At 39.1% G+C, this 18,173-nt stretch overlaps 1 protein-coding gene across 2 annotated transcripts in view; it reads right to left on the reverse strand.

The window, feature by feature from the left end:
* fancl (FA complementation group L) overlaps nt 1-17,876 on the reverse strand; it is a 24,162-nt gene extending 6,286 nt beyond the window's left edge. For both annotated transcript variants that reach the window (XM_072678147.1, XM_072678146.1), the window contains exons 1-7: nt 17,495-17,876; nt 17,225-17,283; nt 17,008-17,068; nt 16,636-16,692; nt 16,411-16,508; nt 13,192-13,288; nt 10,064-10,132 (exon numbers count right to left, since the gene is read on the reverse strand). In XM_072678147.1, the coding sequence (XP_072534248.1) occupies nt 10,064-10,132; nt 13,192-13,288; nt 16,411-16,508; nt 16,636-16,692; nt 17,008-17,068; nt 17,225-17,283; nt 17,495-17,581 (528 nt within the window). In that variant the 5' untranslated portion in view covers nt 17,582-17,876. The remainder of the gene's footprint in view (nt 1-10,063; nt 10,133-13,191; nt 13,289-16,410; nt 16,509-16,635; nt 16,693-17,007; nt 17,069-17,224; nt 17,284-17,494) is intronic.
* Between the last annotated feature and the right edge of the window lie 297 nt (nt 17,877-18,173).

Raw genomic sequence — 18,173 nt, forward strand, 5'->3', positions numbered from 1 at the left:
AATATTTTAAGGTATATTGGGTTCCCCAATATCATCCAAATACACTGCTCAAAAAAATAAAGGGAACACTTAAAAAACACAATATAACTCCAAGTAAATCAAACTTCTGTGAAATCAAACTGTCCACTTAGGAAGCAACACTGATTGACAATCAATTTCACATGCTGTTGTGCAAATGGAATAGACAACAGAAATTATTGGCAATTAGCAAGACACACTCAATAAAGGAGTGGTTCTGCAGGTGGGGACCACTGACCACTTCTCAGTACCTATGCTTTCTGGCTGATGTTTTGATCACTTTTGAATGTTGGTAGTGCTTTCACACTCGTGGTAGCATGAGATGTACTCTACAACCCATACAAGTGGCTCAGGTAGTGCAGCTCATCCAGGATGGCACATCAATGCGAGCTGTGGCAAGAAGGTTTGCTGTGTCTGTCAGCGTAGTGTCCAGAGGCTGGAGGCGCTACCAGGAGACAGGCCAGTACACCAGGAGACGTGGAGGAGGCCGTAGGAGGGCAACAACCCAGAAAAGGAGGAGCACTGCCAGAGCCCTGCAAAATGACCTCCAGCAGGCCACAAATGTGCATGTGTCTGCACAAACGGTTAGAAATCGTGAGGATGGTATGAGGGCCCGACTTCCACAGATGGGGGTTGTGCTCACAGCCCAACACCGTGCAGGACGCTTGGCATTTGCCAGAGAACACCAGGATTGTCAAATTTGCCACTGGCGCCCTGTGCTCTTCACAGATTAAAGCAGGATAACACTGAGCACATGTGACAGACATGACAGAGTCTGGAAACGCCGTGGAGAGCGATCTGCTGCCTGCAACATCCTTCAGCATGACCAGTTTGGCAGTGGGTCAGTAATGGTGTGGGGTGGCATTTCTTTGGAGGGCCGCACAGCACTCCATGTACCAGAGGTAGCCTGACTGCCATTAGGTACTGAGATGAGATCCTCAGACCCCTTGTGAGACCATATGCTGGTGCGGTTGGTCCTGGGTTCCTCCTAATACAGGACAATGCTAGACCTCATGTGGCTGGAGCGTGTCAGCAGTTCCTGCAAGATGAAGGCATTGAAGCTATGGACTGGCCCACCCGTTCCCCAGACCTGAATCCGATTGAGCACATTTGGGACATCATGTCTCGCTCCATCCACCAACGGATGCTTTAGTCCAGGTCTGGGAGGAGATCCCTCAGGAGACCATCAGCCACCTCATCAAGAGCATGCCCAGGCGTTGTAGGGAGGTCATACAGGCACGTGGAGGCCACACACAATACTGAGCCTCATTTTGACTTGTTTTAAGGACATTACATCAAAGTTGGATCAGCCTGTAGTGTTTTTCCACATTAATGCTGTGTGACTCCAAATCCAGGCCTCCATTGGTTAATACATTTGATTTCCATTGATGATTTTTGTGTGATTTTGTTGTCAGCACATTCAACTTTGTACAGAACAAAGTATTCAATGAGAATATTTAATTTATTCAGATCTAGGATGTTATTTGTTTATTTTTTGAGCAGTGTACAATCAGTTTAAAGTATAAGTAAATATAAATGTATATATGTATGTGACAGTCATAATTTTCTTTTTCTGTCCATCTGGCTGGTACAGTCATGTGGGACAGGCTAGCACACCCCCATCTTTTTTTTTATTTTTATTTTTTTATATAAACTTGGTGGGGGTGGTTTATACCTATTAGTGCACATGGTTTTTTAAGTTGGGGTGTCCTGTTTTACAATGCATTGTAACTGTAACTGCTGTTTTACTGCAATGCATTTTAGGCTTATTGCATGCTTGCTTCCCATACACAGTCGGGATGATTTCTGTTAATCCACCATTTCTTAATAAGCACTTTATTCATACTATTCAAAGGCACAATCGATAGACTAATCCCATCCATTATTACTATTCAATTGCTTTTACAATTGCGCTTTGAAAATCAGAAATGCATATGGTGTGATAACTAAACTACGAGTGATCCATTTTATGGAGATGAAAGACGACAAAGTTTCTAAGTTCTGAAACCAAAGCATGTCATAGGTTTACAGACAGTGGCTATGCTTATGAGCCAAGCTAACATTTAGGGCACGATCGGTTTTGGATGCAAAGTTCTTCGGTACAACTAATAATGTGTGTTATTTATATATATACACCATTAGCAGGACTACTTAAATTTCAAGCATATGGTAAATATATAAATAAATAAATAAATAAACAAACAAACAAATAAAAATACATCTATATTTCTAGAAACATTCAGTCCATCAACTCCAGGGAGCTGGGGAAATCCCACATCTCTGTGATGTCTCTCCATTTTCCCAATCAGTTCGACACCAAGCCAATGATTAAAACTTGAAATGAGAAGCCTACTAACAATACTTCTGACTTAAAAGGGAAGATCACATCTCATACATCTGAAAACAAGTGAATCTGAGCAATAGCTTTTGATCACTGCTCACCACAGACAGCTCCTTTATGCCTGTGCATTACAGTTTCTTATAATTCTAACATACACAAACACACTGGGGGCTCTCCTTCCTGTGGAGCCTGCTCAGCTGTGAGGCAGAGCTAATGGTTTAAGTACGGCAGCTCATAAATCATGGTTGCTGATTGACAGGTGATGGTGGCTGGCCCTGCTTCACTCTGTGCTGTCAGAGAGAGCGGGCGCAGGTTGACCATGACGATCTGCTTTGAGAGCTATGTTCCCAGCCCCCTGTCTTTAATCTCAGCCCACAGAGAGCTTGGGTCTGGACACCAGATCCTCTCTATTCAAGTTCAAGACCACTGGTTTATTTTTTTTAAGAGCCGCTCAAATGACGTGTGACCTACTCTAAAATGAGGTAAAAGGCAAATACGGATGTATATGGTTTATGTGGCCTCCTACTTACTGCTACACACATGCTGAAGCATTTTTTTATTCCATTATTTTATTAGATAAATATTATTTGTCAGTTGGTGTAACCGGCATTTGGCCAAAGTATTAACTCCAACATACAGTGCCTATCCATTTATATTATATACAGTTATGTATAAATATATGTATATAAATATATATATATATATATATATATATATATATATATATATATATATATATATATATATTTGCCTTTTATTTCTATGGCTTTTTTTGCTCCTTAATATCAAACTGAAAAACAGATTTCTACAAAGTAATCTCAATAAAAACATATTATAACATGTCAGTATTTAGTACATGCACCTATGGCCGCGATCACAGCACTGAGTCTGTGTGGACAGGTCTCAATCAAGCTTGCACATCTGGACGCTGCAATTCTACTCCATTCCTCTTTGCAAAACTTCATCCCAAGCTCCGTCTGGTTGCACAAAAATCAGGCGTAGACAGACCTTTTCAGGTGCAGCCACACATTCGCTATAGGATTGGGGTCTGGATTTTGACTTAGTCACTGCTGACAACCTTGTTGTCTTTAAAGCATTTCTGTGTAGCTTTTGCTGTGTGCTCTAAGTTGTTGTCTTGCTGGAAAATAAATATTTTAATAAGTCGCAGTTCTCTTGCAGACTTAATCAGATCTTCAGGATTTCTCCTTACCAACCTCCCAGGGCCTGATGCTGCACCACCTTGCTTCACAGTGGATAACTGTGTGTTTATGGAGGACATGCAGAGTGTTTGGTGTCCGGCAAACAGAGCGTCCATTTTGATCTCACCAGACTAAAGAATTTTCTTCTAGTTGACCTTGGAGTCTCCCACATGCTTTTGCGCGAGCTGTAGTAAAGATTTAATTGTCTTCGCCATTCTCCCATGATGCTTTGACTGCTGAAGAATCCAGGGAACAGCTGTCATATGCAAAGTCTCTCCCATCTCAGCTGCTGAAGCTCCTTCAAAATAGTCATAGGCGTCCTGGTGGCCTCCCTCACTAGTCTCCTTCTTGCACAGCCACTTAGTTTGTGAGGATGGTCCTCTCTAGGCAGATTTACACATGTGCCAGGTTCCTTATATTTCTTAATGATAGGGATGTTAAATTTTTTGTATCCATCCCCTGACTTGCACTTTTCAGTAACCTTTTCTTAGAGTTGCTTTGTTTGTTTGTCTTCATGGTGTATTTGTAGCCAGGAATACCTGATAAACCAGAGACTCTCAATCATTTGAGACCAATTTACCTCACTCAGGTGATCTCCATTTCACTAGTTATGAAACTACTAGCACCAACTGCCTGGACCTCTATTGAATTAGGTCAGCCACTTTAAAGCAGTGACTACTTATGCAATCACTTATTTTACATTATCTATATATGTATTTTTAATAGAATTTTAGATTTTCACTTGGACTTTAAGGTGTTTTTTGTAAACATCAAATCATTCACTGTAAATACTGTGTATACAACTGGATTATGTAATGTACAATTTAAATGCAAAACTATGAATTGTGTTACTAAATTTAAATGTTTAAATTAGTTTGTGGGGGAAAAACAACAAGAACAAAGCATGTTGCTACCAGATGCCCATGACTTTCTAGCGTAGCAGTAACAATGTTTAAGGTATATTTTTCACTAGGAAATATCCACTACTTCTTGCATGAACAAACATCATTTTATCACACAGGACAAACGCATATTGACTTAAATGTGAAATGTAAAAAGCTAAGTGGAAGGGTAAATGTTAAATCACCCTCATCATCAGTAGCCTCATTTTGCTCTATTGTAATACCTCGGACCACATAATGCAGCCAATCTAGGAAGACTTCTGGGGGAACTATGGCCAGATTTAGGGATATAATTTCATGCATTTCGCTTTTGTCACATAATTTGAGAATGTGGCTGTTGATTATGTCCTTGATTCTATGATACATTTCCATACATGTTAAACTGGAGGGAGAACTGAATACAGCCCCCAAAGCTTGTAATTGACCACAACAAAACAAACGGAAAGTCTTGCATTTCTTCAAAGCTAAGTGACAGTGTTCAGTAAGATCCCTCTCAATCCACAGAAGAAAAAGAAAAGGTTACAGAATATAAAACTAAGGATGTTGAATAAGGACGTTAAAAGACTACCAGAAATGTGCAGACTAACAAAAAAAGAAAAAGAAACAGGGAAAGGTGAAGATGAGAGACACAAGCGGAACACATTAATGTGACTGAGCTACCTCAACATAACAGTCATCCAAGAAAAGAAAGGCACCCTGACACAAGAGAGAGAAAATGAACCAAAATGATGGGTCACTGTGCCAGTACATTGCACACAATTTAGCATTGCACAGGTGCAAAAACTCTGCAATTACTTTCCAATTAATGCCAGTTGTGTGATTATGGTTATGCTTTTATGTGAATATATGGTCCAAGTTAAATGTCCTTGTAATTGAATTCATATTGGAAAGAAGGCTAAAAAGCAGACTGGCACAATGGATCCATGTTTAGTGAGGTGACAGTCTGTTCACCACACTGTTAACTATTCCAATTAAGTCTCTCTTCATAATGGTCAACAATGCATATTCATAGAGTCACTCAGAGGATGATAGAATGAGTATGAGGTAAATAAATCAATAGGAAAGAAATGAGGACTATTCTTAAGCTTGTAATGGTGTTTTTGATAAACAGTTAATGAGAGATAGAATGTATTGTGCAAAAAGCAAGGCTGTAGTAGAGGCTTCAGTAGAGGCATGTTATTTGTGGTCTTTATAAGGTGCCACATGCGTAATATTTTCCCATATTTTTCCATCAGACACATACACTTATATGGGCAAAAGTTTTGGGACGCCTGCTCATTCACTGCTTCTTCTGAGATCAAGGGTATTAAAAAAATACCTTTCTAGAGGGATTAGATAAGCGGTGTGTGCACATTGACACTTCTGTGTCAGCAATAGGTGCAATTTAAAGTAGCAGAGTGCATCCATTAGAAGTCGGTGTCCATAAACATTTGGACATATAGTGTAGAATAGCTTTGTATAGCTTTGTTTATTCTCACCTAACAAATGCAGGAACTGATTTATTTTATTGTTATTATTATTATTGTTATATATTTTTAAATAGTGGTCAAATGCTTCAAAAACATAATTTGCAAATCTAATCTTGTTTCTCTTTAGCATTAAATGTTCTCATGATAAAAGACCCACTAAATGTGGGTTGGTTACTGCTCAGTACTAAACCAATGTCAGATTCAATATAAAAAAAACATTGGTGTGGAAACATCCATTTGTTATTCATTTGAACATATACGATCTTTGATTGTCTAATTCAGTCTTTATGCATAAAATATTTAAAATGTTAGGTAAAAACAACGATAGGTAAATAGGTATAAATATAAAAATGATTCTAGGCGCATGGGATCACCTGCATTACACAATAAAACTCTTCACCTTTATGTTTTAGATTTCCTAATTGTCTTTGTCTATCCAGGCAAATGAGCATGCTCAATGTAATTCGCAGAGCACAATGCCAATGTGCTGCAAGCTTGTTACAATAAAGTATTACACGTTGAGTTTTCTATGCTGTATTATTGAAAAAGCATAGAATGCTTTATATAATTTCAACACTAGTTATCGCTGTTCAGATACTTCAAACCCCGACAGACCACAGCAAGCATCTAATCACTACATTTATTTAAAAGAGAGGTGTTAAAATAGGTAGAATTAAATTGAAGGATTTTCCTTCATGGCTTAAAATTAAGCATGAGGCATATATTTAATTAAAAGGCGAATTTTTTTAAAGCAAGTAAATATGTCAAATATTAACAATTTGAATAAAGTATCTTCACAAATCATCATACACAAAACAAATGGCAAATAATTTGAAAAAGCAGTCCCATGGCAGCGTAAGACCAAGAGGAGAGTGTTGTCTGAGGAAGCACTAGCAGGGTATGAATGAAGAGCTAAAGAAACTGGGGTTGGCTGAGGAGCAGACACAGTAAGCCTTTTACAGTAGTAAATGGGCGTTTGTTCTGAATCAAGCAAACCGGGAGCCAGGGTAATTGATAAAGAATAGGGCTGATTTGAGATGATTGTTTAGTGCATGCGAGAATTATTCGCGGATGAGTTCTGCATAAAGTGAAATCTGTTCAGGATTTCTGAGGAGTGACTGATGAAAAGGGAATTCCAGTTGTCGAGACAAAGTGATGAAGGCATGGAGTGTTGCTTTAGCATTTTTCATGTCAAATGGAGGACATAGGCAAGCAATCTCATAAAGGTGGAAAAATGCAATCCTAGCGTGGGGCTTCATACCGAGCTTAAACATTCAAGCAAAGAAAAGAAAGGACTTTATAACCTGACATGGTATCTTAAAATACTGTTACTATGTTCATTTAGCATGTTCCATGGACAGCTGTGCATTTCTTCCATTTTTATATTACAGGATATGTGCATATGACAAGACAAACCCATCTGTGAAGACAACTGGATCACAGGATAATGAGCGGTGAGACTAACAGAAATTTGAACTGTTTTAATATTTAACTTAACAAGAAAGAAATTCCAGCATATTTTTGTTAAATCTCAGCCTGAAACCCAAGATTGTGATGAAAACTTTAGGAACGCCAGATAAACATTCTTACTGGAAAACATTAGCATAAGCTAATAATAAGTCACAACGTAAAACGGGTGTGCACTTGCACACTGTACATCAGTAAAGTCGCATTCAATTTTATCGGCACAGCATAGGTGCACATTAGGCAAATGGCCAAGTAATAGTATTTAATACAACAGTTTGAGTGACTCTGATGCAAAATGAACATAAAATGCATCATTCAAATTCAACAACACTGTATCCATGTTTTCAGGAAGCATTATTAAAGATCAACTGCTTATGTGCTATCAAATACTTAAATGTGTGGTGAGTTGCTTTCTTAGCAATGTTAATACACTTGGTTGTCAAATGTTTTATTCAACATTTCAGGTATCAAGTAGTTGGGTAGATATGTCTGGGATGTCTATGATTAGATGTCTTAGTGTGGGAGTTTACTAAACCACTAATAAAAAAAAAGAAGAAAGAATTCGGAAAACGTGTTAAAGAAAATGAAAAAGTGAACATCACATTGTCTCAATGCTCACAACTGGGTTTGAAGGCTCTGCCTACATGGAGTGTCATCACTATACAAGTAAGCCCACAAAATGAGCAAATCAGCTCAATCTAACACTAGCATTAGCCAATTAAACTGTTCTCTTTTAGCAAATGACATTTTTTCTTGCTACAGACAATTACATTCACAACCGAAGACTGAACAAAGTGTTTCATGTCTGATGGCTCTATAAAAAGATCTGGTACACATATTAATAAGTGTTCTTACTTTTTTTTTTGCCACTGTATCATTGCATTGTTGATTGCTACACTTAGTACTGCTATCAAAATCTGGATTACACCCAATCATACATTTAGTTTTCAAATAAGTTTAGTAAGTAAACAAAGTTTAGTAGATCCATCAACACGTTAGCCACATTTCTTGATTTCAGATAAAAGAAAATGCAGCTACACACAGTCAGAGGTTAGGGTGAATATAGCAAGTTTCACTTTTCAAAATTGAGTTTATTACTGCAACTGGCACATGCATGATTAAGGCACATGTTGTGTGCACTCAAGTTTGATGAATGAGGCCCCAGGACGCTGGCCGTGTGGCTGACTGAGCTGTGTTCCTGTGGAGTCACACCTGCACTGCTGCGTCTGCCACCATTCAAAGAGTCCAACTAGCCAAAGCTTCTGATCGCTACTGTATATCTATCACTCTCACCCTTGCCTTCACACACACACACACACACACACACACACACACAAAGACACTATGGTCCTGTGATGCCAAACAGCCTAATTATTCACTTAAATCTGCGTGAGAGGCAGGAGGACAGACCTTTCTTTTCTCAGAACAAAGGAGATGCATCAAGACATCAGTAGCCCAGCAGGGCTGCAGCCAGCAGAAGGCTGCTCTGTGCTGAGCTGGTCTTCTCTGTCAGAGAGCCATGTACGGATGCCATGCTACACACGCAACAGTACAACCTGGCCAGCAAAAACCTTGATCACCTTCAACAGTAGTGTTGATGGTCAGGGTCTATGTAATGCCCTCAATGTTTCCTAAATGTTTCCTTAAAATATAATCATTTAGGCATGCTTTACTAAACATTTGAAGACGTTTGTATTGACAAGGAGATTAAACGTAAAAAACTACCTACACTAAAAGGACAAAAGTAATTGGACAACCGCTCATTCATTGTTTCTTTCAAAAATATTTTAGCCAGCTTTTGTTGGAGGAACTAAATCTAATATCCACAGAAGGCTTTCTACTAGATGAGAATTTGATTGCATTCAGAAACAAGAGTGTTAGTGAGGTCAGGATGTTGGATGACCACCCCACCTCATCCCAAAAGTATTGGATGGAGCCATATCATTCCATAGAACACAGTTTCACTGCTCCACAGTCCTATGCTGGGGGGGCTTTATACCCCTCTAGCCCACGGTTGACATTAGGCATGGTGCCAAAAGGATTAATGTTTACTCTATTGGCAATACTTCTCTAGAGAGACTAGACATGGTATGTGTGTGTGCGCGCGAGCATTTACACACCCGTGTGAGCAATTATTACGCACAAAAATACAAAAAAAACAAAACAAATCTGCCACAGTATCATTTTGGTATCGACATCATTGTGATATACTTTATATCAAAGTCAGTTTTCTGCTATGGTGAGAACCCTATTCAACACTGCAGGGCACTACTGTATAATTGATACACTACTGAGTAATACAACGCTTTATTTTCTTCTAGGGTTTTATTCATCAAATTATGTGCAAGAGGCAGAGGGACACAGGCCTCCCCCCCTAGTTGTTGTGTCTTATTAGACGTTTCCTTCACACTTCTTTCAATCCCCTGTCCTCTCAGTTCATTTGGCACATTTTAAGCCTTTGAGAACTGTAGATTATTTTAAGGAATGCAACATCAAAGTAATCTTTCTGTACAGAGCACCTTTCATCAACAACACAAACATGTCTTCAACTGCCAACCCTGGAGTAATTAGCACCATTGTGCTCGAGTAGGGCCAATTAGCAGAATACAATAAAAGCCAAAGCATTACAGGAGCCCTGCATATAAACAAAAGTTAAGGTAAGCATACCTGGGGGGTCCACGTAATGGCCAGTGGGACAGGGAGGTCTGCAGAGCATTCTGGAGGTTCAGCTGGGTACTGAGAAGAGCAGAAAATAGGACAAAATCAGCGTTCCTGCTCCTCCTTCTTTGTACTTGTTGTTATTATTGTTTGAAATTGCCTGGCGGGTACTGCTGCTTTGGTACTCTACTCCTTTTGTTTATTTTTACAGACATATTGTGTATAGTGATATCAAATCACCACCCCACAATGGATACTGCTTTTCATTGAATCCTTGACTTACATTTGGTGGAAAAACTACCAAATACTAAGCTGCATATCAGAACGGCAAACTGTGTGTTTTTGCTGTGCTTTGAAGCGACTGTACATGTAGCAGTCTGTATTTGCAAGTTATGCTGAGTGGACAGGACATTTTTGATATGCAGGAGAGAGAAAATGGATGGATACGTTACTGATTTGTTGTGGGCGTGTCTGTGGGCAGGGATCAATGCGAGAGGGAAAGCTCATTCAAACATGAAAGCTCATAAAGCAAAAACTGAGAACAGTTGCTGATCTATTCATCAAACCAGTTGTCGTCCTGCTATGTCTTTTAGAGCTGGATGTGAACTGGCTCTGGGTGTGAACTGAAAGCAGCAATTCTTTTCTGCTCCACACCATCTCCTATTGGTTGACACATCTGTATGTTGGTCCAGCCTCGGTCAGAAACTCTGGTAAACCTTTTTAATAAACAATTGAGAACACTACAGTCAAGCTTTGATTAAGATCGCTGGAGTAGCTCTGTCTTGGTTCATATGTTATCTAAAGGATCGCTGTCAGTGGAGTGGCTGTACATACAAATGTAATGTGCGGTGTCCCACAAGGCTCTGTTCTAAGTCCTCTACTATTCACATTATATATGCTACCACTAGGGTAGCATTTTCTGCAACCATGGTATATGCTTTGTCTGCTATGCAGATGAAACACAACTGCATATATCAATCAAACCAGAGGATACACTTCAGCTTAAAAAGACTAGATGTAAAATTACTTCCTTCTGCTCAACTCATAACAGGTCCTTATGCTTTGCCCGAATGCCACTGGAAACAGACTATTTTATTTAATGCCCATGATCTTGATAGTTTCTCACAGGCACAAGCTTAAGCAGTAAAAAACCTTGATGACACATTCTGATCTGTCCTTCGGTGCACATAGATGATTTTCACACAATAGCAACTTAATTTTTGACATACTCCTAAACTAAGAAATATGATTTCCATGCCTGTAATGCTCTGCTGTCAGGTTGTTCTGCTAAGAGGCTCCAGTTAACAAGCTCCAGTTAGCTCAGAACAGTATTTACAAGACTATATCAGACTGGTATTATAAATATTACACTGGCTGCCAGCCAAAACCATATTGGTTTTGGATTAATTTCTAAATGTACCTATCCCTCAGTACTTGAGTGACTTTGTTTCCTATTATCAACCATCATGCCTATTTAGATCACAAAATGATGGCTTCTTATTAGCGCTTTCTTGTCTGGTTTGATGTTGGTGTAAGATCATTGTTGACCAGATGTCTCTGCCGTCTGGTCTTTAGACTGACACAAGTGCCATTCACCCTCTGGTCGAGCCAGAAAACATGACTTATACTAACTACATTACTTATTTCTTTAGTAATACTACTTCTTTACTTATACGATGGTATAAGTACACTTAACTTGAATTGACACACATTTTAGTTGAGAAAGGAACTCAACTAAAATGTGGCTCTGAGATGATTGTATTGACATATTTAAAGGAAAAATAACTGACAACAAAATGTCATCTACAGTTGTATTGGTAGTTTCAATATTTCAGTCTCATTTGAGCTGTCACACTACCAGATTAAAAAACAGCCTAGAGGACAAATTCTCTACATACTTGGAATAACTTTTAAACTTTTAAAGTCACTATACTCTAGACAGAAAAGAAAAATTTACTAGGAGTAGTGTGTTTCACTGCAGAAGGTCAGGCCTTTAAACTCAGTCTCTACTGTTTAGAACTGTGCTTCATGCATCCTGAAAAACTTTGGTACTTTCAAGGCACGATTTCTAATTCTATCCCTGACAAATTTCAAACATGAAGCCATCTAGCTGAATCCCCAGCCAACACCAGTATCCACACCTATCCAGCATGGTAAAATAGGTGGGATGCTGGTTTCTGATGGTCCTGAGAGAGATGCCCTGCTCTGTGAGGATGAGCAGATGTGAGGCAGGGGGATCACTGCTATTTTTACCCCTCAGTGGGCAGGTGGGCACAGAGGGTTCCTCACGCCCTGCTGAATCTCATCAGGACCCTGCGCAGTGCCAGCAACCTGCCGCTGGCAGCTCTGCCCCACCGCCCCTCCAAACCTGGAGTTGCTTTGGCCTTGCCCTCCTTCTCTCACATGCACACACGCTCACAGTATGGGAGCCACTGCACCTCTCGCACATCTCAATTTTCTGCTTCCGCCGTGGCCCCTGTAATCACTTTATGGAAATCGCTTGTGCTCTTATCTCTTTCTCTGCATGTCTCACCTTCTCTCCCCTCTCCTTTAGGGGAAGTTGCAATCTTACCTCTAAATCTCTGTACACAGTCTTCCAGTCACAGCACATTAGCATTGCTTACCTAAAGTTCCTTAAACTCAACTCATCTAAACAGAAAGTGCATTATTATCACAATCATTACGATTATTATTATTACTCTATAGCATATATGACATAACTCTGCACACTGTAGAATAGCCCATGGAAAATTGCATAGATTTTTATATGCAATTTTAAGTGTTCAAGACTTGCCACAATTAATTAGTCATATTTCACTGTATGTGGAAAAGAAATGAAAAATCCAAATGCATGCATATACAACATAACCAATAGCCAGTTACTGAATTCCATCAATAAATGCATAAAATATGCAACAAATGGATTAAAAACTACAGCCATTACATCACATCAATACACGTCTTACAGGTCCAAAGCTGTTCTTATTGTTTTATTCAACTTTCAAGCACTAGTGCAACAAAGCAATTCCAGTTGAAAAGGCAATTCCAGTTATATGTGCAGCCCCTAAGGTTTTCAAGTATCCATGTCACATGCCATGAGATAATGTTTATGAGATGATGCTGGCAATTAGCCTCACCTTGGGCTTAAGCTTGACTGTAATGGCATGTTGGCGACCAGAAGAGTCCTCTGCCCTCAGCTGAAGAGTGTGGAAGTCTGTATCAATGAAGAGCAGCCTGCCAAGCAAATCAATACTAGCACATATTAGCAAACAGCACAGGTCAACAGTGAGTGTGTAAAGCCATATGGCCACAATAGCACTTTCATCAGCTATAAAACCCAAACAAACATAACTAAATAAAATATAACATAGTTGACTGCCCAGCAGTGATCTACCTCTTCCCCAAACTATCAGGCCTTATTAGTTTAAGAGGCAAGTTTGTGTGTCCCCTAATATGCTCTATATACATCACATAGCATCAAGGTGAGCATATACTGGAATCCGATCTCTGTGAACTGAGATGGAAGCTATTCAGGAATCAGGGATAGATATTTATTTTACTCTTTTGAAAGTAAGGCTTTACTTGTACTTTAACCTGGAAGTCTCTATTTATTTAGAGCTGCTTTGACTCTACTAGTTCACTGCAGATTTATGCCACCTAATGCCCCACTGTTCCACCTGACATGGTCCTATTTCTACTGCTTATTTACGAGTCATGTCAGGATATAACTTGTGATTGGCTAGCTCTCTCCCACTCACACATACACACACATACTGCTGGACATTCCCATCAGCAAGACTTTACAAACACACTTTCACCTTCTGTCACACTGCACTTAGCTCCACATAAAACACAAAGAGACAGGCAACACCACACGGTCCATACCACACTGACTCCCCTCTACAGTTTACTGCTAGAATATACTCCCTTTCCTCCCACAATCCATTTTCTTTCCCATCTCACACAACCAAATTATCCCCTCATCACACTGTGCAGTAGCTGCAGCAATCCTTTGAGCACTCACTGTATTCTATATCAGAATCGGTATCTTTCTCATTACCTTGTTCGCTAACTGAAAGTATAATTAACATACCCACAAACGGTCTCATCTTTCTTAGCATCACCCAGTGTGCATTCAGCATTCCTTCAGTTTCTGAATAGTCTTTTTCTCACGCTTAGTCCCTCGTTTTTACACTCCATAAAGCAATGGGATGAATATCGCATTCAGTTACATGAACCTACGCCTCAAATCCACACAATTCACTCATTTCCAAACAGAAATCCTTTTTCCAAGCCAGAATGCCATTCTGCTACTCTGCATTCTACAGAGATCACCAACCGAAGTATCAGGCCTTGCTGGCATTCAGTTCAGATGATTGAAACAGCTTGACAGCTTGATGTCTTGCTGTGAGGATTGATGAGAGCATTACATTTGCAACTACAAAATCAGCAGCGCTCATAAACGTTGGAGGGAACATTTGGTGTGTGTGCATACAAACAGGCCATGGATGAAGATACAACAGTATAAAATTTGTCTGAAAGAGTAATTCAAAAATATAAGCTGTGATACTGTCAAGGCCGCTTTCCACGATTCCACACGGCGGCTTTCCAGAGCCAGCTGCTGAAAATAGTAAATGTTATTCTATTCTCACAGGTGCCACCAGAGATCATGTGTTTTAAAATATAAGTGCTAGCTAGACTGAGATGGCGAGAGGGACAGCCAATAGGAAACATTTTCAGGTGTCATTATCCTGGCGGGGTGTTAAAAGACTACGGCAAAAGCCTCGGTTTCCATCCCTCATATATGTGCAGGCTGTGACAACCTCCCACTATGGCCACAGAGCAGAGACTGTCCAAAAAAAAAAAAAGAAGAAGAAGGGAGGGGGAAAAAAAAAAAAAAAAAAAAAAAAAAAAAAAGCAGAACTGTTTCAGATATGCATATCAGAGCAAAGGCAAAAGCACCTAAAATATCAAAATTAAAATGTGTATCATCATCTTTGTCTCTTAATTTTATTATTATTATATAAATTATTATTATATATATAAAAAAAGTACATTTCCTATCCGTATACTAAGAGCATTCGAGGTGAATGGTCATAGAATGACGGTCTGTAATTTTTCTTAATGCCTAACACTTTTGAGCTATATTGAGGATAAGAGGGGAGGGTAGAACTGACCCCATCTTTACAGTAATTAACACTAAACATGCCTTCTTCAAGGCAACTAAAACTCATTAAAATGACCAGGTTCTGCAGCACTTCCCCTTTGCCTAAACCAATCAGAGTCCATAACTATGTCAGACTTGAGGCTATTACCACTGATACAAATTAAGGATCTTAATTAATCTCAAGTGCATTTACAGATAGAGCTGGTGTATAATACTTCTGACCGCAATTCAGAGCTGAAATGTGCACCTTGTCTCGTCTCTCTCATATAACTTCGACATTTCCCCATTAGACTTGAGAGTGGGCTCCCAATTAGAACAATTTGCATTTGCTAATATCATAATTATATCTCTGACCGTTAATAGAAAGAGGAAACTGTGAAGCCTACCCAAATCGCTGCATGATACATGGCTTACAAACTACATTAACCCTCTCCGCTACAAACAAAGAGTGACCTGATTAATATTTACATCTGTCTGCCATGACAACCTTTGAAACAGCTACACTTTAACCAGCACTTCCTCTACTATACTCAAGCTGTGCACTGTATTCTCTACATGAACACTAGCTGCTATGCCATTACTTGCACTATACACTTTGTTTACATGACTGTGACGCTGTTTACAAACACCAGTCTACCTCAGCATACTACACCTGAACTCTTCTATTTATACCCACATCACCCAATTGTAATCGCTGAACTACATATTTATTTCATTTTACTTATTTACTTAAATCCTACTTCTGTCTTCATGCACACATTTGCATGTGTACATCAACATATTTGTATTTATTGTATTGTATTTGAATATTGTACTAATTGTTTAAGCATCTTGTCCCATGATTTGTCTTTTGTTCTTGCACTACGGTCCCATGTCTTTAATCTATTACTGAACTGGAGATTTAGCCTTTAACAGTGTTTCATCGTACTGTATTATGTAACCCTGTATTAGTATAATGACGTAGGATCAGGCATACCATCTCATCAACTGCAAAACACTGTAATAAATATATATATTTTTACCATTACCATTAAAAATTTGATATTTTCGTAATGAGGAAACAGAAGGTTCACAAACTAATCTGGGAAAGTCTGTAGCAGAATTTATTTACAAAATGTATCTGTTCCAAATAAAATTTGAATGATATCAGGAAGACAAAAAGAATTCAGGTTCAATGAATACATCATACTTATCCCATCCTAGATCCTCTATTTCTGTGATGAGCTGTGAATAGTACTGAGGTGGTGGGATGGACTGCCATCCTGGCTGGCTCTTCAAAGCCACTTCCTGACCAGAGGTTTAAAAAAAAAAAAAAAAAAAAAAAGCATAGACTGAAGAATTCAATACATATTATACCACAACAGTAAGAATCAACATGACAAATATAAAGGAAAATTATAAATGGTCGCATTACCAATATTGTCCTCAGCTCCAAAATAAAACTGACCAAATCCGAAGAATGCTGCAACCTCTGCGTAAAGATACGTGGTAGGATGAGGGTTAAGACAGGAACTATCATTATTATTAGCCTAAACCAACAATATTTAACTTCACTCCCGTCATTTGATTAATGGGGTGGTCATCAGGGTTAATAATTATTTTATGCTTAGAAAAATAATGAACTTTGCAGCCCAGAGTAAAATAAGCCTTAATGTAATCCCTGGGCCCTGAAGCCACAGGACTAACAATATCCGATACTGGTTAATTAAACAAAGGACGAATCCAAGGAAGCAAGGCAGACACTAATCTGTAATGGCAAGCATTTTCATTTAGTGTCCAATCTTACCTGTTTTACGATATCCTGATAATTTTTTAGTAGCTGCTTCAGTTGCCAACAACAGTGCAATCTGCAAAGCATTCAAAAAAATTATAATCAGAGAAATTGCAGTAGCAGTCTGTATTACACCTACTCAGCACAAAGCCAGTGTAAACCACATGCAAGATCTCCAACACTTCACTATTTAAAAAAAAAAAACTAATTAAAAAGACACATAATCTTATACTTTGCCCGTTTTAGCTGATGGTCCGGGGGCAGAGATATTCTCAATCTGAAGTCTTTTTCCTGTCAAAGAGGAACAAGTTCATACTTCTGAGAAAGTCTTCTGCAGATTTAGCTAGCTAATGATGTCGGTAGCTAATGGATCTACTTTAAAGGCTCACGTTGCTATTAAGAAATTAGCTATAACCCACTATCATAATCATGCTGTACGTTGCAGAAGTTTGTTTTTAGCAACATCTAGCTAGCTAGCTTTAATGTAGTAACTTATGCCCACCTGTACAGAGATGAATCCGTCGTAAACAGTCTTCTTCTTATCGAGGGCAACTAATAAAGGGCTCTCTTTAAGCAAGCCATCAGCCATTGCGAAAAAAAAAAAATCCACAAAAAACAAAAACACAGAAAATCGTCTCCTTTCCTCACATAGCCACGATTTACTGTAGTTAAGCTTTAGCTATCTCTAGCTAACGTGAAGTGGGCTAAGCGCTAGCTAGCTGCCCAGCTAGCTAGTTAGCTAACTCACTTACTTCCACATTAGACCTTTGTACCTTTCACAGCGGCTACTCGCTTTCACTTCAAATATGAAATTAAAACATGGTCATAATTTAGTTTCTGTACATAATTATGGCCCAGCCGACTTGCTGACCTGCTGCCCGTGTTTCCCGCAACCAAGTCAAATTCAGAATTACGTCATCAAACTTTCAACACGGAAACTTTATGTGAAGACCTGAGGAGCGAGAGGGCGCCCGGTGCCGTCGACACGAGCGAGGTAGCGCTAGCTGGTAACACAGTCAACACGGGCGAACGTGAACACGACAGAAACTAACAAACAAACAAACAACACAAAAACAGACCTTATGACAAGACTATGGATTAAGATATCAAAACTAAATAAGCTTCTGTTAGTAGATAGCTAGCTGTCTCCGTGGTCTTGCTCCCTATTTATTCAATATTGT

This window comes from Salminus brasiliensis, chromosome 4 (genome assembly GCF_030463535.1).
Source record: "Salminus brasiliensis chromosome 4, fSalBra1.hap2, whole genome shotgun sequence".
Classification (NCBI taxonomy): domain Eukaryota; kingdom Metazoa; phylum Chordata; class Actinopteri; order Characiformes; family Bryconidae; genus Salminus; species Salminus brasiliensis.